This window comes from Chlorocebus sabaeus, chromosome 24 (genome assembly GCF_047675955.1).
Source record: "Chlorocebus sabaeus isolate Y175 chromosome 24, mChlSab1.0.hap1, whole genome shotgun sequence".
Taxonomy (NCBI): Eukaryota; Metazoa; Chordata; class Mammalia; order Primates; family Cercopithecidae; genus Chlorocebus; species Chlorocebus sabaeus.
In genome coordinates, this window is record NC_132927.1 from 70,067,723 (window position 1) to 70,090,098 (window position 22,376).

The 22,376-nt window shown below is 50.7% G+C and overlaps 1 protein-coding gene across 2 annotated transcripts in view; it reads right to left on the minus strand.

Annotated features, from left to right (window-relative positions):
- Window positions 1-16,777, minus strand: part of PRIMA1 (proline rich membrane anchor 1) — a 71,497-nt gene extending 54,720 nt beyond the window's left edge. Inside the window, exons 1-3 of one of the 2 annotated variants that reach the window (XM_073011281.1) lie at window positions 16,140-16,215; window positions 15,360-15,483; window positions 7,253-7,388 (exon numbers count right to left, since the gene is read on the minus strand). In XM_073011281.1, coding sequence (XP_072867382.1) covers window positions 7,253-7,388; window positions 15,360-15,452 — 229 coding nt within the window. In that variant the 5' untranslated portion in view covers window positions 15,453-15,483; window positions 16,140-16,215. Of the gene's footprint in view, window positions 1-7,252; window positions 7,389-15,359; window positions 15,484-16,139; window positions 16,216-16,294 lie in introns of those variants that run through there. The other variant, XM_007987665.3, reaches the window with a different exon arrangement.
- Window positions 16,778-22,376: the final 5,599 nt, after the last annotated feature.

Sequence of the window (22,376 nt, forward strand, 5' to 3'; positions counted from 1 at the left end):
GCAGGAAGTAATCAGATAGCCTTGAATAACCTCCCTTCCTCTCCAGCTGGGCAGCCTAGAATAAGTAACTCACCCTCTCTGAACCTCTGAGCTCCTCATAAAAATTGGCAATAATACCACCGATTACAAAGAAGGGTTTGAGGATTAAATGAGATGAGGAGAGCAGAGCTTCTCTCCAACAGTACTGGGAACTAAGTATTGGTTTCTTTCTAGTGTCCTGGGTGAGAAAAAGGAAGCATCTCAGAACTTCCACAGTCCCATTTGTCTCTTTCTCTGTTGAAACTTGGCCTTTGGCACACAGGAGAAGAACCAGATGACCCTATTCCTGGCTCTACCAATGTTGTGTGACCTTGGAGGAGTCACTTAACCTCCTTCCAATTTTTCCAAGAACAAAATTAATGCCCCAATAAAATCTCTATCGGTGCTTTGAACTCCTTCAAGACAGGCACTATGGAAATGCAGGCTCACACCTCTGTTCTGCCACAGCTATTTTTGGCCCCATCAGCCTTGGAAGCAGGTCTCACGGAGGGGGTGTATGTGCTTTGCTTGAGGGCTGGTACACATCTCCTTCCATGGCCTCCGCCATCTGAGTCACAGGCGGGGATGGGCCGGCCACGGCTGACATTTACAAAGCAAGCCCAGGTCCTGGGCTCTGGCGGCTGCTGAAGGCTTTTTGTTCAGGCCGCAAGCAGGCCTCTGGCTCTGCCAGAGTTCATGCCCACCCGTGCCTTCCAGAAATACCTTCACCGGGGCACTCCAGGTGACACTGGGGATCACATGCCTGGCAAGGGCTGCCGGGAAGAGACACAGGTGGGACTCTCTGAAAACCTTTTCTTTCCTGTTGAAGATCCAGGGGAGTCTACACCTCCTTTGGGAGCCCATCTCATCCTCAGAGTTACTAATCTGATGCTACCATCTCAGCAGAGAGATGCTGGAACCCTGCAGAAGCAACTCCCAATCTGAAGGTTAGTGACCTGTTCTCATTTCTACTGCTTGCATTAGAATTATTTATGAGCTGCCATTTATCACGTGTTAACTGGGTTCCAGGCTCTGTGCTGTGTTAGTTTTAGGGCATCAAATCCTTCCAACCACCCACGTGTAGCAGGTGGGGTTGTTAACTCCATTCCACACATGTGGAAATTGGGGCTCCAAGCAGTTAAGGATTCCTTGCCCAAATCACTTAGCTAATGAACAAGGGCTGGAGCCCAGGTCTAGAGGTCAGGAAGCCAGGCTCCGAGCCACCGCTCTATACCACCACCTTTTGAGCACAAAATTTCTGCCCAGGACGGCCTGGGTGATTTCTAACCTTCATGACAATGCCTGTGCAGGCAGGAATCAGATGAGAAAACTGAGGCTCTGAGACGATGTGACATGGCCAGGGTCTGAGTTAGCAGTGAAAGGCCTGGGGCTGGCCCCAGAGCCCCTTGCTGGGATTGTCATTCTCTAGGGCACAGGTTCTCAAAGTGTGCTCCTACAACCGACAGCGTCAGCATCATCTGAGAATGGAATTGAAATGGAGGTCCTTGGGCCCCACCCTAGACCTACCGAGTCAGGAATTCTGGGGATGAGCTCCAGTGATCTGTGACTAAACGAGCTCTCCAGGTGCTTCTGATACAAGCTCAAGCTGGAGAACCCCTGGTCGAGTGCCCAGACTCAAAGTGAGGGTTGTGGGCAGAGCCTGAAAAACCCAAGCGCAGAAAGTGGAGATGCTGCTCAAGAACCTTCCGCTTCACTAGATCCCTTTCCATGCTCTTTCTCCAAGGCAGGCGGGGCACAGGGTAGGGCTGCTGGGAGTAGGGCACACAGCTGGGCCTGCCACAGAGGAATAGGAGGCCATGCTGCCCCCTCCAGCAATGAAGTGGGGGAGGGAAGTCAGGACTCTCAAAAGATTCATGGTGGCCGGGCACGGTGGCTCACGCCTGTAATCCCAGCACTTCGGGAGGCTGAGGTGGGCGGATCACCTGAGGTCAGGAGTTTGAGAACAGCCTGACCAACATGGTGAAATCCTGTCTCTACTAAAAATACAAAAATTGGCCGAGCATGGTGGCTCACGTCTGTAATCCCAGCTACTAGGGAGGCTGAGGCAAGAGAATCACTTGAACCTGGGAGGCGGAGGTTGCAGTGAGCTGAGATTGTGCCACTGCACTCCAGCCTGGGTGACAGAGAGACTCCTTTTCAAAAAAAGAAAAAAAAATTCGTGGCAAATTAGAACAAAACAGACACCCCCAAAATAAACGTAACAAAAAACAACTTGAAAAACCCGTGTTGCCTTTGCCAGCAGAAGCATGGCCCAGCAGTAGGGTGACCCGCTGTTCCAGTTTGTCCAGGACTGAGGGGTTTCCTGGAGCACAGGACCTTTGGGGCTAAAACCTAGAGAGGCCTGGGCCAGCCAGGACAAGCGGGTTGCCCCGAGGGGCAGGGCAGCAGCAAGTGCTGTCTGGATGAAGAGCAAGGCCTGCCTGGCCAAGTGAAGGATGCCCTGCAAATGTTCCTGGTCATTACTTCTAGGGGGGACTTCACAGGCCTGCACGAATAGGTGTTTCTCTCTCCCCTTTTTCTGCCTTTATCCCAGACACACACACCAAAGCTCAACACACTTGTGGATCAATGTCACTTCAGCAGGGAGCTTCCTGCCTGATCCTTGGGCTGCTAATTCTGGGCCTCTGCTTTGGCCACTCCTCCTTCTTCGTGGCCTGTCCAGCCTCCCTCTGCTCCCACCTGGGAATTCTACCTGGGAATTCTCTCACGTCTTCCTAAATCCACCCTCCCTGCCCCTTTTGGAATTATGTACCCCCTTCCCAACAGCACCTCTTTATCCCCCAGGTCTGGCTGGCACTCACAGGCTGCTGTTCATCAGAATGCGTCCACAGGATGATTACAGCAATGGAGACCTGTCTAGTTTTCAAAAGTACTTCTGACTTTCAGGAACCCTCAAGTCAACCCCATGGGGTGGGTGTAGCCTATGCACCTATTTTACAAAGGAAGAAACTGAGGCTTTGGTTAACCAGCTCTCTTAAAATCATGAGGAGGAAAGAGCCGGGCTAGCATGCCAACATAGGCTCAAGAAAGGCTCGTGGAATCGGCCTCTTATGCCAAGCCCTTGGTCTTTCATGACCTGGGCCCTGCTGATGTGGACAAGTCCCTGTGTGACTCTGTATCCCTCAGGGTGCCCAGCGCAGGGCTGGACATAGAACAGGTGCCTGGCAAATGCTCACCAGATAAATGAGAGGCCCTTGTGAGTGGCAAGAATGCAAAGGACATCAGATGAGCAATGGGACAAGGACTGGCGCATGCTTTGAGCCAGTGAATCCAGAGAGATGGCAGGAAGGGACACTCCTGTGAACACCTTCTGCAAATGACAGTCCACTGGACCATGAACTCCATGAGGGCAGGAGCTGTCTGCTGCCTACTGCATACCCCACACTTGGAGCTCAGTGCACACCTGTTGAGTGACAGCTGAGGCTCTACAGCATTGAAGCCCTGTGCCCTCTGGGAGACACGAATTCCCTCAGGGTTATATAGCAGGCACTTGTTTTTTGCTGCTGTTGTTGTTCGTTTGTTTTTTTGTTTTTGTTTTTGTTTTGAGGCGGAGTTATGCTCTTATTGCCCAGGTTGGAGTGCAATGGCGCGATCTCGGCTCACTGCAACCTCTACCTCCGTATTTTATGATTTTGGCAGAAGTTGTAGATGTGGCCGTAGCTCTGACATTTATTGGGCACTACTTGTGTGCAAGGCTCTGGGCTGAGCTCAAGGAGGACCAAGAGAATGAATAAATCACATTCTCCACCACTGGTCTAATCCACCTCACATGCCTGAGGCACTCCATGGCTATGGTAGACATCCCCTGCCCTCCTGGCCTGGTAGCCATGTTCTTATTTTTGGGTTATAGCCCTTCTATTCGGATTTTCCTGTGGGAAACCACCTCTCCCTGAGCCTCTATCCACACATCCCAACTCCAGGGGTGGTCACATGGCCTGGTCCTGACCAACCAGCATATTCTATCCCATAAGCCACCATGATTGGTCCACCGGTGGGCACATGACCCAAGCTAGTCCATGAAAGTCAGCCTCAGGGCTTCCCTCGGACTATTGGGAAACAGAAGGTCTCTTCCTAGGGAGATTACTGACTGTAAGGATGATGGAATGCTGGAGCCTGGAGCTACAGGAACTGAGCCAGTCTGAGAGAAAAGGCAACCCAGGAGAAATCAGGAGAGAGCGATAGAGACAGAGACAGAAATCCAACACCGTCATCATTTGAGACCATGGATTCAGCAGACCTGCTGACTGGATATCCTGATACATGAGCCCACAAGCTAACGTCTTTCTCCCTGGTTTTTGTATTGCTTCAACCACTTCAAGATGTGTTTTTGCTACTTGAAACTGAAAAAGTCCTGCCATACAGAGCTCTCCTCTCTTACTCTCCTCTCCCAAGAAGCACCTTCAGTCCCAAAATTCAACATGAGTTCTCTCCTCTCTACCCAACCAAGCACTCTCCTCTAGCCTCCTCCCATCTCTGTAGCCCCCAGCCTGGTTTCAGGCCCTCTTTGATGGTCTGGGGTCTGAATGATCTCAAGAGACCCCCACCTGACTCCAGTCCGCCAGCTCAACCCCAATCCACTCCAATCCAACCCACATTGTCAAAACAGCTGATCTTTCTGAAACAGACAATATAGGCTCATGTCTCTTCCCCACTTAACACCTTTGTAGGCTCATCACTGCCCAGAGCAGTTTCCTTAACCTTTGGGTCCATGTCCTTGCAGTTATGGAGCTGATTTTAGACGGTACGTAGACCCAGCACTCAAACACATTGAGACCTGTAATAAGAAACTTGAGCTCCTTTTGATTCTCTTACAAACTTTCCAATTACTTTTATAGAGAAGATCTCAGCACTGTGCTACTATGACTTTGACATCTCTCTACCACTTACTTCTCTCCCTTTTTTAACAAATAGAGAGGAAGCCTCAAGCTCAGAATCTTCCAGAGAAGGCTGGAATTTTAAAACCTTGGTTTGCTTCCATTGCATTTATTATTATGGTCACCTTCCATTTATGCAAGTGGTACTGGTTTCTCATTTACAGTAGTTTTGTAAAGATAAAGAAATTAATTTGTATACACACAAAAGTGAGTTTATTTAAAGAAAAAATAAGGCAAATAAGAGATGGTACTTGGATATGCATGAATGTAGGCCATTGTTTGGCAAACAATGACCTATAGGATGAAATGCGATCTGCTCAGCCAGGCACACAGGCCCTTCTAGGTCCTCCTCCTTGGCCACCCTTTCAAGCCACTGAAGGGCTTGTGACTCTCAAGAGGAGTCTCACAGAGCCACACCTCCAAGCCTTAGTCCACCCTCTTCCTTCTGTCTGGATGCCCTTTTCCCCCAACCTGCTTAGCAACCTGGAACAATCCCATTCATTCATTTTTTTTTTTTTGAGACGGAGTCTCACTCTGTGGCCCAGGCTAGAGTGCAGTGGTGCAATCTCGGCTCACAGTAACCTCCGCCTCCCGAGTTCAAGCGATTCTCCTGCCTTAGCCTCTGGAGTAGCGGCGATTACAGGTGCCTGTCACCACGCCCGGCTAATTTTTGTAGTTTTAGTGGAGACGGGGTTTCACCATGTTGGCCAGGCTGGTCTCGATCTCCTGACCTCGTGATCCACCCACCTTGGCCTCCCAAAGTGCTGGGATTACAGGCATGAGCCACCGTGTCCGGCCAATCCCATTTATTCTTAAAGACCCCTGTTACTATTTACTGGGGCTACTGTTTTGCTTAACTATTCAGGTATTTCCAGTGCACCTGGCAAACCATTTCTGTGTTCTCTCAGGCCACTCTTTGTGGGTTGCTGACAGGATGGCCTTCCCTTGGAGGGCTGAGATTCCAGAAGGCCAGGACGGTCCTTCTCCTCTGTCTGACACAGATGCTCAGTGAGCACAAGATGACCTGAAGGGACCCTAGCTGGGGGATGTGGATCATCAAATACAAACCACTGGGAGCTATGTGCCGTGGGGCCCAAAATGTGGGAGACTGAGGAATTCTAAAGGAAGGGAAAGGAGTGTTCTCCAAGGGTAGGTGCAGGCCCAGGGCTTCTTTCAGGAGAGAGGAGGCCAGTGAGCATCCTAGGATAGAAGAATCCAGTGGAGGACTGGAGCAGAGGGCCTGGCAGGCCTAGGTTCTCAACTATAACTTGCACTTGAATCACCTCAGTACTTGTTATTGTGACAGTTCCCAAGTCCCACCCCGAAAACTCTGGCTCAGTGGGTTTGAAGTGGGCCCATGAAGATGCATTTTAAAACAAATGCTTTGGGTTATGCTGAAGCAGGTCATTTGAAGGCCAGGCTCTGAGAAGCAATGGGCCACAGGGTGTCAGGGAAGGATGGAGATATATAGAGGCCTCACAGTCAAAATGCAGGAATTCACACAAATTGCAAAGATCCTCCAGAACATTGCATCACTGACTGGGAACCAAGAGGCTGGAAACACAGTCTACCAGACAACAAGCTTTGTGCCAAGGTTATCGAAAATACATCCCAAATAATTCCATGGAGATGTGTTTAAAGAGGTAGATATGGACGTGATCACAGGCATCCTATAGGTGGGAACTTGAAGGAACCATGTGAAATACAGAACCTCCTTTGGAGAGACCTTATCAAGTAGCGATTGTAAACAGGGAACTTTACCATGCAGAGGTCAGGGCTGAGGCCATTTCTGGCTAAAGAAACGCTCCTTTGTTTGAATGACGGCGCAATCAAATTGTTCAGAGATGAAGTTGTCCAAAGCAAACAAGTCACAGAGAGGATTCAGCAGAATTCGGTGCACATAGCTGAAGGGCATCTTGTAACTTTGCTCCCAGAGCATTGACTTTGGTTCTACCCTAACTGCCTCCTTAAATGTAAATTATAATAAGAGAAATAGAACTGTGCGTTGGGGGAGGGGGGCTATTTAAGACCAGTCCCCAGCAGCTGCCCCCTTTAAAGATCTGGCCTTCGGAACAATCCAGGCCAAGTCACTCATCAAATGGAGATTGACTTTTATCTGATTAACTGATGGAGAAACATCCTTCTGCATCTCGCAGGAGCGTGTTGTGGGAAAGGCGTTTTGCAGACTGCAGGGGAAAGTTGGGCCTTGGCTTCCCTCCTGCTTGGACAGTGGAAAATTACCAAGAAGGCAGGGCTGCCCTCGGCCACGCTCACTGGATCTTCATGGGCCCAGGAAAACACAAAAAAGAAACCTGAAAATGGAGTGAGCCATTACCTACCTGGGGCGGACAGAAGTCTGGGAGGCGGCGGGGGCGGGGGCGGTGGGGGCAGCGGGGGAGGAGGCCGGCACTGGCAGACGTGTCGGCAGCTGTCAGTCACTTTGGAGCAGGACTTCTGGGGCTCACCGTGCGTCACCTGTAAACATGGGCACACGCACCCAACAGAGGGAGAAGACCATAAGGCAACTAGAAGCTGAAACGAGCCCAGGCCACCCTGTCCCCTGCCAGGCTGGGACTTGGGATTCCTCTCCAAGACCAAGGCAGGAAGAATCGAAGTCAGATTGGTTCAGGGGAACAATGTTGTTGGCGGCTGGCCTGGCTGGTTGGAGACCACGGTTTTCTTCCTAGCTTTGCCAGAGACCCTGGGCAAGTGACCTGGATATGAATGAGAAGTCGACAAGAACTTGAAGGTTAACTGGTAGAATTTCCCCATTGTACAAATGGGTAAACTGAGGCCCAGGCAGAAGCAGCTGCCCGAGGGTCTCACACTTGGAGAGTGAGACCCTTTATTTCCTCTGTAGTCTAAGCCCAGCCGCTTCTCCTGTCTTCCTTGCTACGGCCCAAGGCCAAGCCCTGGCCTTCTCTCCAGCCCTCACTCCTCACGGCCTTTTTGTGTCTACTCTGGGGCAAGGCCCCCCTCTCTTGGGGAAAAACCTCATCCAGTGAGGCCTCTGCTCCTGTGTCTCCATGTGACCGGAGGGAGCAGAACAACCTGCTTGATGCTCTCCACTCGGTGTCCTGATGGTCTTGTGGGAAGGGCACCACCTCCATCCCCCCAGCAAGCCCAGATGCCACCCCACTCCTCGTGGGATCATGTGGCCTACAAGGTCTGCAAGGGGCGATCCCTGACAACCTCTCTGGCCCCGCCTCATCCCCTGCTCTCTCCCCGCCATGCTCGCTCCCCGTCTCTCTGCCCTCATTCTCTCCTTTCAGTTCCAGGCCCCTGGCCTCTGCAATTGCTGCTCCAGTGGTGGTAATGTTCTCCCATCCCTACCCCTGCTGCGCCCCTGACTCCGCTTGGCCATGACCTCACAGATGTGTCTCTGACCTCTTCATCCAGCCAGATCCTTTTGTATGGGCTCTCCTGGCACCAGGTTCCCCTCGAGGGGCAGAAATCTACATTTGGATGTTACCTGGTTCATACCTATTTTCACCATGGCACCGTGAGCTTGCTGAGGGCAGGGCAGGCTTTGTTTCTTCTCTCTCACTATCATAAATCACCACTTAAGGGAATGCCCACCATTAAATCTTTGGTGAATGAATGAATGAATATGAAAAACTGGGCCACAGTCCATGCCTCTTGAACCCTGGCGTGGTGTTTTTCCAGCACAATCTCAGCTTCCTCATCTGTCAACGAGGAAGGGTAGCCGGAGTGAGCTGGGCTCCACCAGCAGTTCCCAGCCCTGGCTGTACATTGGAATCTCCCTGGTGGTTTTAAAAAATAGCCATGCCTGAGCCACATCGATTAAATCAGAATTTTGCAGGTGAAGCTGGGCCTGGGGATTTTGGTTAAGCTTCCCACGTTAAACTTCTTATGCAGAGCCAGCATGGGAACTGGGTGGATGGATTAGACTGACTGCCAGTGTCCCTCGCTATACAGAGTGCCATAAATCCAAGAGTCTGGTGTTTCATGCCTGTCCCGGGGAACAAGCTGGTTTAAAAGCACAAAGAGTTGCCAGTCACCCTCCACCTCCTCAATGGCCACGGTTAATTTCTCTGTCATCTCTGAGCCACTAGAAACTAGAACTCTACTTTCCCTGCAACTAGCCATGTGTGGCCTGCCTTTGAATGCTGATCCAGCCCCTCTGCCACGTGGCAGGGAGATCCCCCGGGGCTGGGAGGCTCCCATCACACCTGGAAGATGTGAAGAAGTAATGTGGGTAACATCCACTGGGGTGGCAGCAGGAAGTGAGCTGATTTATAGCCCTGGCTTAATATCTACGAGGCTAAGAGGCTCCTGCTCATCACCTTTTAATGTTTTTAAAGGGCCATTGACTGCGTTTCAAACCCTGGAAGGCAATCTTCTCTCCCACTGGGAAGAGCATACCATCAGATGGTGGCCTCTGCTCAATTATTTTACAGAAATGATTAACTCCTTACATGTCAGTGGGAAATCCACCGGCTTCTAGACCAGTGCCATTGTTAGATGTCCCATCATTGAGCCTGTGCCCCCCTAGATTCTGACCTTCCGAGACCCTGGGATTTGCTAGAAGGCTTCATTCTCCTAACAGCTGGCCTCTGAGCCCACTTCTTCAATGCACTCTACCAAGTGTGTGAACTTCAAGCAAGACCATTGCCAGTGCAATTATTTTCTCAGTCTCAGGTGCAATTTATGAGAGAGAGTTCAAGAGGAGCACATTTGGCCCGACACAATGACCTATTTTTGTGAGAGGATATGAAGGCACAGATGTATAAGGATATTTAATGTGATGAAGTTCTAGGCAGAAAAATCAGAGCCAAATTTCAAGGCTGCAGGAGGAAGAAGTGAAGGAGCACACCACATTTAAAACATTGATAGTTCTTGCCTGTAATCCCAGCACTTTGGGAGGCCGAGGCGGGTGGATCACCTGAGGTCAGGCGTTTGAGACCAGCCTGGCCAACATGGTGAAACCCTGTCTCTACAAAAAAATACAAAAATTAGCCGGGGTGGTGCACGCCTGTAGTCCCATCCACTCAGGATGCTGAGGCAGGAGAATGACTTGAACCTGGAGGTCAAGGCTGCAGACAGCCAAGGTCATGCCACTGCATTCCAGCCTGGGCGACAGAGCAAAACTCCAGTCTCAAAAAATAATCAATCAATAAATACATTAATAAAATTGATAGCTCTGGCCAAGTGCGGTGGCTGACACCTGTAATCCCAACACTTTGGGAGACTGAGGCAGGCAGATCATTTGAGCCCAGGCGTTCAACATCAGCCTGGGCAATAGAGTGAGACCTCATCTCTACAACATTTTTTTTTTTTTTAATTAGCTGGGCATGGTGGCACATGCCTATAGACCCAGCTACTCCAGAGGCTGAGGCGGGAGGATTGGAGGATTGCTTGAGCCCAGGAGGTTGAGGCTGCAGTGAGCTATTGCAGCGCACCACATTCCAGCCTGGGCAACAGAGCAAGACCCTGTTTCAAAAAAAAAAAAAATCAGTGGTTCTCAGTCTCTTATATAAGGGCCTCTCTGAAATGTGAGCAGGCACAATTGCTTAGCCAACTGTTCTCATGAAAGATCAAGTCTGGTCTATCCTTATGCCTGACAGCTGGGCCTCTACTGCTGTGTCCTGATAGTTTGGTCTAGTCCAAGCCTATGGTGTCTGAGCCTGCCTCGACTCTGGGTTACTCAGACCCCATATCCACTTGCTAGCTTCTCTCCATCCTTCAAATCCATCTCTTGAACAGCCTTACTGGGTGTTCATGCAAGAAAAGGACTGAGATTTCTCTCTCCCCTTTTTTTGAGACAGGGTTTCGCTATATTGATGAGACTGGTCTCAAATTCCTGGGCTCAAGCAATCCTCCTTCTTGGGCAAAGCCATCCTAAAGCCTCCTCCACCCCAAATTAGACTCACCTGCTCAGTGCTGCGGCTTTATTCTGCAAACACTTCTGTCTGGGGCATTTCCGTGCTATTTTGTAATGTGTCTCTCTACACTAAGTTGTGAGTGTCTTAGGGCAGGCAGGTAGATGAGTACTTTATTAATCCTGAACAATCATGATTTTCTGAGCCTTACTATGTGTCCATCATAGGTTCCTGCTCCCATTTCGCCCTGGGCATAACCGGGAGAGATAGGTGATATCATCCACTCTTAACAGGTGGCCCGCAGGCTCAGCGAAGCTAAGTGATGTACCAAAGTTGCCCAAGGCCCAGCATTCAGTTGGCGTTCAGTGAAAAGGTGCAATGCCCACCAGTGGAGAAACACGGGATCTGTCCCATTCCCCAGTGCTGGTTCCACTTGGGGGTTCTGTTGATTGGCAGTGTTGTATTTAGACCAATAGAGAGGAAGCCTCGGGTGTCCGGAGCTTGTCTCAACACCTGGCATTTGGTTTCTATCTTGGGGAATTTCAAAAGGAGAAGGAACTTGCCCCTAAAGTAACCTGCTCTTAGCTGGACTTCGTTAAGAAGGAGCAGAGGCCCAGAAAGGTCAGTGACTTGCCTAAAGCCCACAGAACACAGGCTGGTATTGGTACTTCCTGGGACCACTTCTTATTCCAGTTTCACCATCATCTGCCTTCCAGGCCCTGTTCTGCAGTGTTCTCCTGCAGCCAGAATCCTGTAAATGCTGTAGGCTTGAGAGTGGGCTGAGGCACAGGTAATGTCCTGGAGTCTCCTGGATTTGGTACCTGTAGCAGGGGTCTGAGGGACACAGTGTTCCCAGCATCAGTTCCCTCTTCTCCAACCACCGTCCTACTCCTGGCCAATCAGTGTCCTACCACCATCCTACTCCTGGCCAATCAGTGCAGTTCTGGGTCCAGCAGACGTTGCCTCCTAAATCGTCCTTGAATCCATCTACTCCTCTGTTTCCTTTGCTGCCACCTGAACGAGGCCACCATCAGGTCTCCAGTGGGCAGTACCTGCCTCTCATCTAGGGTTGCCAGATAAAATATAAGACACCCTATTACATTTGAATTTCAGATAAACAACAAATAATTTTAATTGGGAGAGTTATTATATGGGAGAGATGCTAGGAAAACAATTTGTAGTTTATTTGAAATTCCAAGTTAACTGGATGTCCTGTATTTCATTTGGTAAATCTGGCCACCCTCCCCTTACCTACCTCTTTGCCCCTGCCTTGCCTCCTCCCTGCATCCATCCTTCATGCAGGAACTGGACTGAGATTTCTCTTTCTCTTTTTTTTTTTGAGACATGGTTTCACTATGTTGGCCAGGCGGGCCTCGAATTCCTGGGCTCAAGCAATCCTCCTGCCTTGGCCTCCCAAAGTGTTGGGATTACAGGTGTGAGCCACTGCAACCAGCCTGGACTGAGATTTCTAAAATACCAACCTGAGATTGTGTCATCTCTTACTTAAAACCCTTTACTTAAAATGACATCCATAGCCCTCAGGATCAAGTCCAAACTGTAGGACACTATGTTAGTGGCTTACAACAGTGGCCTTACCTGGTGCTTCTTTCCCCTGGGTCTTCCAAAGTCCCTCTCTCCTCTGGCCTTGGGCTGTTCCCTCTGCCTGGACACCTCACCCTCATTTGCATCCTAACTTCTCATCCTTCATGTCTCAGCTGAAGCACCACACCCTCAGGCTTCTATGACTCTTGCCCCTAGTCCAAGCTATTTCTTCTTGCTGAGCTCTCTTGATGATAATTACTTGTTTAATTAGCTCTACCTTGCCAAACTATCAGTGCCACGAGGGAAGAGGCCACTAAGCCCCTTGCACTTAACAAAAGGCCTAGCATACAGTAGGTGCCCAATAAATGCTGCCGAATGACTCATCAAAGCTGCACAGACTGACTATACAAGGGGTTCAACAACACTTGGGTCTGGGGTGGCTCCTCATCAGCACACAGAGACCCATAAGGCCAGATAAGAGGCGGTCTCTCTAACTCTTGCTTTAGGAAGGCAGCCACAAAGACGATAGCTTCTGGCATCTTTCATGGAGACAGGCCAGCACCACGGTAACTTGATGAGACACACTCCTGTCACACCTAATAAATTTGCCAGCCTGTCATCCTCTTCCCTTGCCAAAAAAAAAAAAAAAAAAAAGAATAATCTGGAAGTGAACTTAGAAGAACCCTAAATCACACTAAATCACAAAAGCTCAAAATCTCAATTCCAGACACATGAAAGAATAGGGGGGAAAGGCTAAGGAATGCTCCCACCAACCCTTCCGGCAATTTAAATGTCGTCTGACTTTAATGATTAAGCTTCTTATCAACTAGCAGCAGCCAGAGGCTTAAAGCTGATTGCAAGGTAAGAACCTGGTGCTTTGGGGGACCCCAGGTCTCTTGCCTCATTGAGGATCCCATTAATCACAGGACTTTGTTATGTTGGCCTTGTCCTTCCAAATGTTCTTCTGGCAAAATGCTCATGGAAAGGCAGATAGCTCTGAGTTTGTTCTCCAGATTAGAGAAACTCCTATGACGTGACAGATTTTATTTTCCCCACTTAAAGAGAAACACATGGCTTCATGCATTTCCATTTTTCCTCTTCTCTCCTATGTTCCCCCGGATTTAGCTCTTTTGCTTAAAGCCAGATCCATTCATTCCAAAACCCCTTTCCCTTGATTTCTCTGTCCCTATCATTTGTAAATTAATTTTTCCAGAGCCTTAAGCCAAGGTTTTACCTGTTCTACTTGTCTGGAGGGTTCCTTCTGAAATTGATTTTTATGAAAATTGATTTGTATTGAGTAAGAGCATCTGAAATACATACACACACGTACACACACACACACCCCTGCACACACACACACACACCTGCTTGTGTAAGTACTGCCTGGCTAAAGGACACTTACAAAACTGAACCGCTTTCACAAAATTATTTCTTCTGGGAAGAGTGTGGGGTGCTTGTGGGTCTTCTGTTTAGATCCTACTAGCTCACACAGTAGAATTCTAGTCTTGGAGACTGACAACCTCATTATGTTGCTTCCCAACCCAGCTGAAGAAGTCTTATGGAAGAGAGAAAACTGTAAACAAATGAATCGAAAAACTAAGTGAACTCAATATCTGAGGTTCAGCTAAAAGTTGAACAAGGGAAGCTGGTCCCAAGCCACTGAAGTGTTTAGAAGTGACAAAATCGTGTTTCCTGAGGAGACACAGCTGAGTTTAATAACTGCTGTTTCACACATTAGACAAAGCTGTCAATTCCAAAAGGAAAACAATTGTGAGTGAGATGGAGGCAAGCCAGAGAAGAGAGCAGAAGATGGGGCCTGGGAGTGGGGGTGCTGAGCAGCGTCGGACCCCGGATCTCGATGGGCAGTCACCCAGGCCATCATCCAGGGAGGACTAACTGAGCAAGCTCCCAGCAGGGCCCATCATTTGGGGCAGCTCAGGGACCTCGATAGACTGGCAAGTGGTCTTGCCACCTTCTCCTTTTTTCTTGGTCTGTCACCCCTTCTCAGAGCAGCCATGTGAATGGTCCCCAAACCCCAAAATGCCACCAGGAGAACATGAGGCTACAAATACCCGAGAGTGGATCCTCAATGCCCAAAACAATGAAAATGTCCTCCAGAGCCTGCAGAAAAAATGTCAAACAGACCACGCAGTGACCAACAGAGTACCTGGTCAGCCAGGCAGAAGAACGGCATTACTATTACTCCTATCGGCAATGGCAGCATCCACTACCGGTTAGTGTTCATCATGGTCCTGGCACTGCGCCAAGTAATCCTTACATATCTCATCCAGTACTTAGAATAGTACAGTCAGGAAGAAGAAACTAACTCTCAGAGAGGGTGAGTGAGTTGCCTAAAGTCTCCCAGCTGGTGACGGACAGAGCTGAAGCTCAAATTCTGGAGCTGACATCGAAGTCCACCTTGTCACCTCTCCACTGTACCAGTGACCATGCACATTCTGGAGGGGACTAGGGACCATACCATTGAACCCTGTCTCTGATCCTAGTAGGTAACTCCAGTTAGTGGCTGCCTGGCCTCTGCCCTGCGATTTAAGGGGCACAGGGTGAGAGATTCAACCCTGGGCAGTCCTGACAGATGGGCCACCACGCATTATCTGTCCACAGCCTCAACTCTGATACCTACAAGGAACAGAGTTGCCTTCTGTGTTGAAAACCAGTTTAAGAAAGGTAATTTGAAGTTCATCAGTGGTTCTGGCGGGAAAGAAATAATATACATCCTTGGGATGACTTTTCCTTGTAAGTTTGTTTCTTTCCTGAATTTCTACCCTAGAATGCTATCATCGGAAGGTATTCTCTGAGCCCCTTTCCATTCCAAGGCCGGCCCGGTCCTGCAGGCTTTAGGCCACAATTGAAGCCTCTCTTTGGAGTTTCTTGTCTTTTCAGGGGTAGGGTATGGGGTACCGTAGCAGCTTTTCTTTTCCCGAGCTTTTCCGAGAACCAATCAGTGGGGCGGCTGCAGGAAGCTAGGGTCTCAGGAGGGAAGGGGCAGCTCTCCCCTCAACCAGGAGGCCCTCCCAGCCAGTGCGCAGCCGGCGCGTCTCACCTGCACGAAGCCCCAGAGCGGATGGAGCGCACAGTGCAGCAGCAGCGAGGACCAGCAGCAGCCACGGCCCAGCACCAAGTCCCGGAGGAGCATCTCGGCCAGCGACGCCCGCTCCTGGGGCGAACTGTCAGGAGAGCAAGGCTTGGGTCAGGCGGACACCGCGCGGGCACTTTCGCCGCCGCGCACCAACATACCTCCCATCCCGGATCGGTCGAGCACGCCCCGCACCCAGGGGCACCCTAGTAAACCAAGCCTGCACTTACACTCCAGCTTACACCTTCACTGACTCTTCGTAAATCCCAGAATTCACACTCTTTTCTTAGGCACATCCCCAGAACCCCGCACGTACACTTTAGCTCCGCGCACAGCTCCAGAATATGCGTGCATACCTTGGCCCCATGCACACCTCCAGAAACAGCCAAGCACACTTACTGCGCCCCATTAACCCCGTAGAAGCAGCCATATACAACTCACTCTCACTATGAGCACACTTCAAACCCGGCGGGCACTACTCACCCTGTGCGCACACCCACAGAAACAGCCGTGCACACCCACCGACTCTTGCCTGCACCCTCGCTGACCCTGCATGCACGGCACCAAGAAATCTCACGCTGCGTGCACCCTCACTGCCCTGCCGGCCTCATTGCGCACACTGCAACATAGGCACCTCCGTGCGCTGCCCCTTTGCACGCCCCTGCCCAGCCCCGATTCCCCGCTCCCGGGCGTGGGTTCCCCCCACGCCTCCATCTCCGCCCGCACCCTTCTAACGCCTCACGCCACCTTGCCTGGCGGCGGCCCCAGCCGATCCTCAGCTCTGGGAAGAGAGGTCCGCGTCCCCCCCGCGGCAGCTCTGTTTCCCAGCCGCCGGACAGCCCCCATTTAAAGCCAGCCGCCTCCCCAGTCCCCCGCCCTCTAGGCGGGGCCTCGGTCCTCACCTTGGCGGCTGCGCGGGCGCCCGGGGGCTTCACATGCCGGGGAGGAGCTCCCGGCGCTGGAGCAAAAGTTTGCGCGCCGGTTGGGCCTCCTGGGGCGCTGAGCGGAGGACCAGGAGTGGCGTCCTCGCACCGGGCGCAGGGTGCGGTGGCTCCCGGCTGCGCCTGGCCGCGCGCGGGGCGGGAGGGGCGGCACCCCGCGCCCAGGGCCGGGGCTGGCCGCTGAGGCGGAGGCAGAGGGCGGGGAAAGTCTCCTCCAAGCCGCCTGGAGCCGGCCGCGCTAGCCCTCCACGGGCTCGCGTTGGCTCCCCGCCCTTCCTGGTGGCGCCGAGCGGCTGCCCGGGGCACTGGGGTGCCCGAGCTCTCTGCTACCCTCACGCCGGCCCGCGAGAGGCAGCGGCGGGAGGCGCCGGCAGGGAGCGCCCGCTGGGGCAGCAAAGCCGCTGGCGGAGGCGAAATAAATAATGCACGAAAAAGGAAAACAGACGTGAGCCGAGCCAGAGCCTCTCCCGCCTCCCGCCCGGGGCTGCGCTCCCGCCCGCGCTCCCCCCGCCGCCGCCGCCGCCGCCGCCAGCGCCGCTGCAGTGATTCCTCGTCTCCATCTAGCGAGGCTATTGTGTATTGGGCGCTTAATTATTTATTCACCCTGGAGGCCGAGGATTCCCAGTTCCAGGGGGTTTTGGCCTTTGCCAGCGCTTCCCCCAAGCCTCTCCCGAGGCTGCGGAAAGGTGGCGAGGACTGACTTGAGATCCTTTTTTGCGCTCCTTCCTTGAGGACTCTCCCCGCCGCACTCCCCGCAGGCTCTCCCGGGCCCTGGGGCTGAAAGGTGCAGGCCGCCCCTCTCCCGGCCAAGGGCCTTGTCCTCTCCTTTGTAGTCCCAGCAGCAGAAACTCTAGGCTGGGAAGGAAGGAGCTGTGATGGCCCTGGGGAGAACATTTCTACCACTGCTTTTCCTGAACCGTCTGCCAACTCCTCTGTTTGAGGCAAGATTATCAACAAGTCAGTTTCTTCGGTTCTTCGGGAAGTAGCCTGCTTACATCTCTTTCAGACAAGCTGTGCCTAGCAGCATCCCAGGCATGGCGCGGCCGCTCTGCTCTTGTGGTGGAAGCACTTTGCAAGCGCTTTGACTGATGGGGGGCGCCTTCCAGAACGACCTCAAGGCCTGGACGATCCTATTTTTAGGTTGGATGAGAGAACCAAGGGCTTAAGACACAGAGCTGAGGGTCAGATACTGCGGCGCACGCATGGAAGAAACATTTACTGAGCGCACCTTTTCCCAATATTTGGACACCCTTGAGTCACTCACTATAAACACACACTATAAACTGCTGGTTTGCAGAGTATAAACCGCCTTGCGAGCCAGCTTTCAGAACGATGTCTTAGCGGCCTCCTTCATGCCAGAGCGCTGCCCCAAGGCTCTTTGCCACATAAATGCTGCAGATTGTATCTCAACCAGCAAGATGCAGGGACTAATGTGAATGAGACCTTGTTCCTTTCCCCGCAAGAATTCAGGGGCCTGTCAGGGAGACGGATAAAACCAACAACTGCACTGTGCACTGGCATGTAACTCTCAGCTGCCCTGAGAAAGGGAAAGACTGAGGAATGGAGGGTGGGTTGAGTAAAGGCTCCTAGGAGAGGGTGCCTTGCTGGGAGCAGGGGAACATCTCAAGCATTGGTAACCCTTTGTGCAAAGAAATGGAAACATTTGTGGGGCTGGGTGCGGTGGCTCACGCCTGTAATCTCAGTACTTTGGGAGGCCGAGGCGGGTGGATCACGAGGTCAGGAGATTGAGACCCTCCTGGCTAACACGGTGAAACCTCGTTTCTACTAAAAATACAAAAAAATTAGCCGGGCGCGGTGGCAGGCACCTGTAGTCCCAGCTGCTCGGGAGACTGCGGCAGGAGAATGGCGTGAGCCCAGGAGGCAGAGCTTACAGTGAGCCGAGATCGTGCCACTGCACTGCAGCCTGGGCCAAAGAGCGAGACTCCTTCACAAAAAAAAAAAAAAAAAAAAAAAAAAAAAAAAGGAAAAAGAAAAAGAAAAGAAATGGAGACATTTGTTCAATCCTTCATTCCATATGTAGCCTCCGTGGGCACCTGCTAGGGACCAGACAGAACCCTTGATGCTGGGTAGAAAAGAGAACAAGAGGATATCTCACTGGGGGTGGGATAGGATGGAGGGAGGATGGGAAGAAGATGATGGGGTAGGGACTTCCGAGGTGACTCATCAACAGTTTGGAGAAATGAAGCCGCTATTGGTCAGCTGAGGTCAAAATAACACTGGATATTTTAATGCCTGTCCAGCTGAAACAAGTCGTGGTATTTTGCTCAGCACAATCTTTACATTTGACAACAGCCCCTGATGTTTATATCCGGAGTTTTTTGCCACTTACAAATGTTATTTACACCACATATTAATTCAGGTCTCACAACTCTGTGATGTAAGTGTAATTGTCCTGTGTGAACAGTTCAGAGACCTTTGTGCCTGAGCCAGAATCACACAGTGGGACTGGGGAGTCAGAAATACTAACCCCCAACTAGAGGCTCAGGACTTTGGGAGAACTTAGGTAAGTTTTGTGCATTGGAAAACCTGCATTGTCCAATCTGGTCTTCCACGTTGCTGTAGTGGACCTAATCTATGCACCTCTTGAGGGTCACCTGGTGTAGATCACCCAATTCTGTTGCTGTTCAGGATGCCATTTGTAGCCTGCACGGACCTAGGGGGACTGAACAAAGCGGGGGGCAAATGTGGGAATAAAAGACAAGCGACAAAAGAGTATATTTGGAAGAAGGGCTCAGGGGGCACCTTACCTCTAGTGGAAAAGGGTCCTGAGCTTTATGCAGCCATCCGTATTTATTAGGCCAAAGAGACAGCGAGAAAGGGGAGGGGGGTGTGATTGTCCAGTAATTGTCAGTTGGCTGGCTGGTTCACACCAGGGTTGTGAGACTGCATCCTTTGAGTAATAGGCGCTAGATTTTCCAGTAGATAACTTCAAAGAGCCCTGCGCCAGGGATCCTCAGCAATCCTTTTGGTGGCAGGGCAGTGTGAGTTTGCCCACATCCTGCATTCATGATAAACAGTTTGCTGTTTGATCATATAGCCTCCAGCGGAATGCTGAGTTGGTCACATCCTATGGGCCTTCGACTCCCTGCAACCTGGCCCCACATCTTGCTGACCTTCCTGTCAGCTCCCTTAGAGTGAAGACCAGGCTCTGTCACAGGCCTCTCACGCCATGAGTGGCCTAGGGAGGACATGGATCCTCTCACCCTTTTCATTCAGTTGGTAACCCACACCATGGCCACATGAGGTCTGCCTACAGGGGCCAGATACATCTACTCACAAATACAGGGGAGTTAAAGCTTGGGGCACATTTTGACCAGAGAAGGACAACAGATGGAAGGGACCCAACATATGGAGTGCAGTGGTTCCATTTGGCTTGTCAGGGAATGTCCAGTAGGTGCAATTGAGCAACTGGCTGTGTTTGCTTCTAAGGATGTGACCAGCTCAATAATGTACAACTTGGTGGCACACTTCTATAGTCCTAGCTACTGGGGAGGCTGAGGCAGGAGGAGCCCTTGAGCCCAGGAATTCAAGAACAGCCTGGACAACATCATGAGACCCTGTCTCACAAAAACGCACAACTTTCTATTAGCTTCCGTCCTTCCCTGCTTCATTTCCTTTTTCTCTTGTGTCTGTTGCCCTAGGATCGTATCCCTCAATAAAGTATTAGCAGGCAGCATGATTGCTTAATACTCTGTCTCCTAAGGAACAGGGACAATTGCTACCACAAATGGTCCTAAAAAGTAGACCTTCAGGATGGGATGTTGGAGTTGGAGTTCTCTTCCATCTATAATAGGGGCCCCACTGCTGGGCCATAGCTGGCATACAATGATATTGCAATTTCTAAAGCTGCACCTGCTGCTAATTGGAATGGGATGCAGGTGGAAAATAAGGCTTTATGAGATCAAATGGCCATTGCATTTGGGGTTAAGTGGCTTTTTCTGATGGTAGCGGAGGTACTGCAAAGAGAAAATGATAGACTCAGGAAAGGTATCTACCAGTGTAAGGCATGCTTTGAAATGAAAACTTTAAGGACACTCCTGACATCTGCAAGACAGACTGTGCTGAAAATTAAGCTTGGGGGCTGATTTTAAGGTGGCAGAACTGAAAAGGAGACTAGATGTGCAGCCATGTAGATGTCTTATGTCCAAGTCAGAGCTCTAAGAAGGAAAGGAATGGAGCTGGTGACCTGGAATGGAGACTTTTGGGTAAACAAACTTGAAACTCTGGACCCTGATCTCCTTGAATCCTCTGTCAGGTAGAAGCAACTCTTCTGCTTTTTAGAACAAAACAGCTCTTCTTGGCCTGGGGATGACGATGACCTCATTGAAGCAGGAACCTTGCAAGATAGTACCTGCTTTAATGACAACAGCCTACGGTAAATACGTGAGATGCCAGAACTATTTTTCGGCACAATAAGAAGAAAAGGACCAGAAGGCTCAGAGGTGTGAATATTAGAATCATAAGACCTGAGAATCTACCACTGGCCTATGTTCCCTGGGATGGCCCAGAGAATCTTCCCTTCATTGAAACAGAAAAAAGAAGTCCTAATGAGCCCATCAGCGCCTTTGAGAAATTCAGTGGTGGCTGTCTTCTGAAGGCTGGGTTCGATGATGGGAGATGGTGGGGGAAATGGACTCTCTTGGATCAACAGCAATCAATGTAATGGCAAAGGCCAGGTGGCATAATGTCATGCCAGACAAAGTGGGCATAACTACATAATGGAAAGGAAGGCCAGAGTGGCAAACAGGGTGCCTGGAGCCATAGAAATCTATGTTAATGGCTGACAGATCATGATGTAATGGGGGGGGAGACAAATGGGGAGCTAACAGGGGTGTTGCTTGACTTGTATAAATATATACTTTTAAACTCTAGAGTGTAAGAACAGAAAGATGACATCTACTGCAATGGAAATTATCTAAGATTGTTCAGAGCCCAGAGCCTATGATTAAAGGGGAGGCTGGATTTCCGAGGCAATAAGTCGGCTATGAACAGTGGCAACCCAGCATGTGATAGAAGTGGTATGTACAGGGCCAGACTTGAGCAGGTCTAGAAGGAACAGGTAAATTGCCTAAACAGCTGGTCCAGATTCTCATGTCACCCACCTCTGTTGAAGCTCTTCCTCAACTTACATGTTTAGCCCCAAATGGGAGTTCCATGTGATAGTCTGATGGAGGAGGAAAGCACCAGGGCCTCATTTACACACAGCTCGACGTGGTGTATTGGTGCTAGTTGGGAATAGATGTCTGCTGTGTTACCTGCCATTCAAGGGTAGGAGAGGTGGCCCGAAGTACAGACACACACGGTCTCCTGTGTGGGGGTAAATGGCTGGGCTAATCATTTTGGGACATGGAAAGAACAAAAATGAAAAGCCAGGGGCATGGAAGTCAAGTAAACAGTAAATGATGAATTCATGGGAGTGAGCACAAAGGGTATGGGGCTTTCTGCCTCGTGTTTGTCTCTCCAGAGAGCATCTGTTGCCAAGGAGGCTCCTATAGGCAGCCGGACAGGATGACCCAGCCCCTCTTTGGTTATCCCAGGGCTTCCTGTAGTGATGAGATGTTCTACTGAAGGCTCAGCTGTGACATCAGCTTAGACACAACAGCTGGTGGGGTTGGAGCACTGCTCTCCTGGACATAGTGTGAGTCAATAGATGTGTCTCTGATAGAATATACAAGTCTAGGAACAAAGGAGTGGAAGTAGGATTGGCTCCTCTCTCTGACTGCCAGCAAGAAACCTGCAGAATCTGTGCTTCTTGTTCCTGCAAACTTAGAAGAGTCAGAGACCCTGGCTTACAGAGGGTAAAACTTCCACTAATGAACACAGTAAGGGTTCCACTAAATTGGAAGCTGTGACAGTGACCTGGGTGCCTTGGGCTCCTCTTGCCAGTGGAGCAGCAGAGAAAGAAGGATTTGCTATACTGATGCACGATAGTACTTCATTACCATGAGGAGCAAGGGCTGGTGTTACATAGTGGGTGAAGGGAAGAGTATGTCTTGTGCTCTGGACTGAAGCGTGTCCCCCA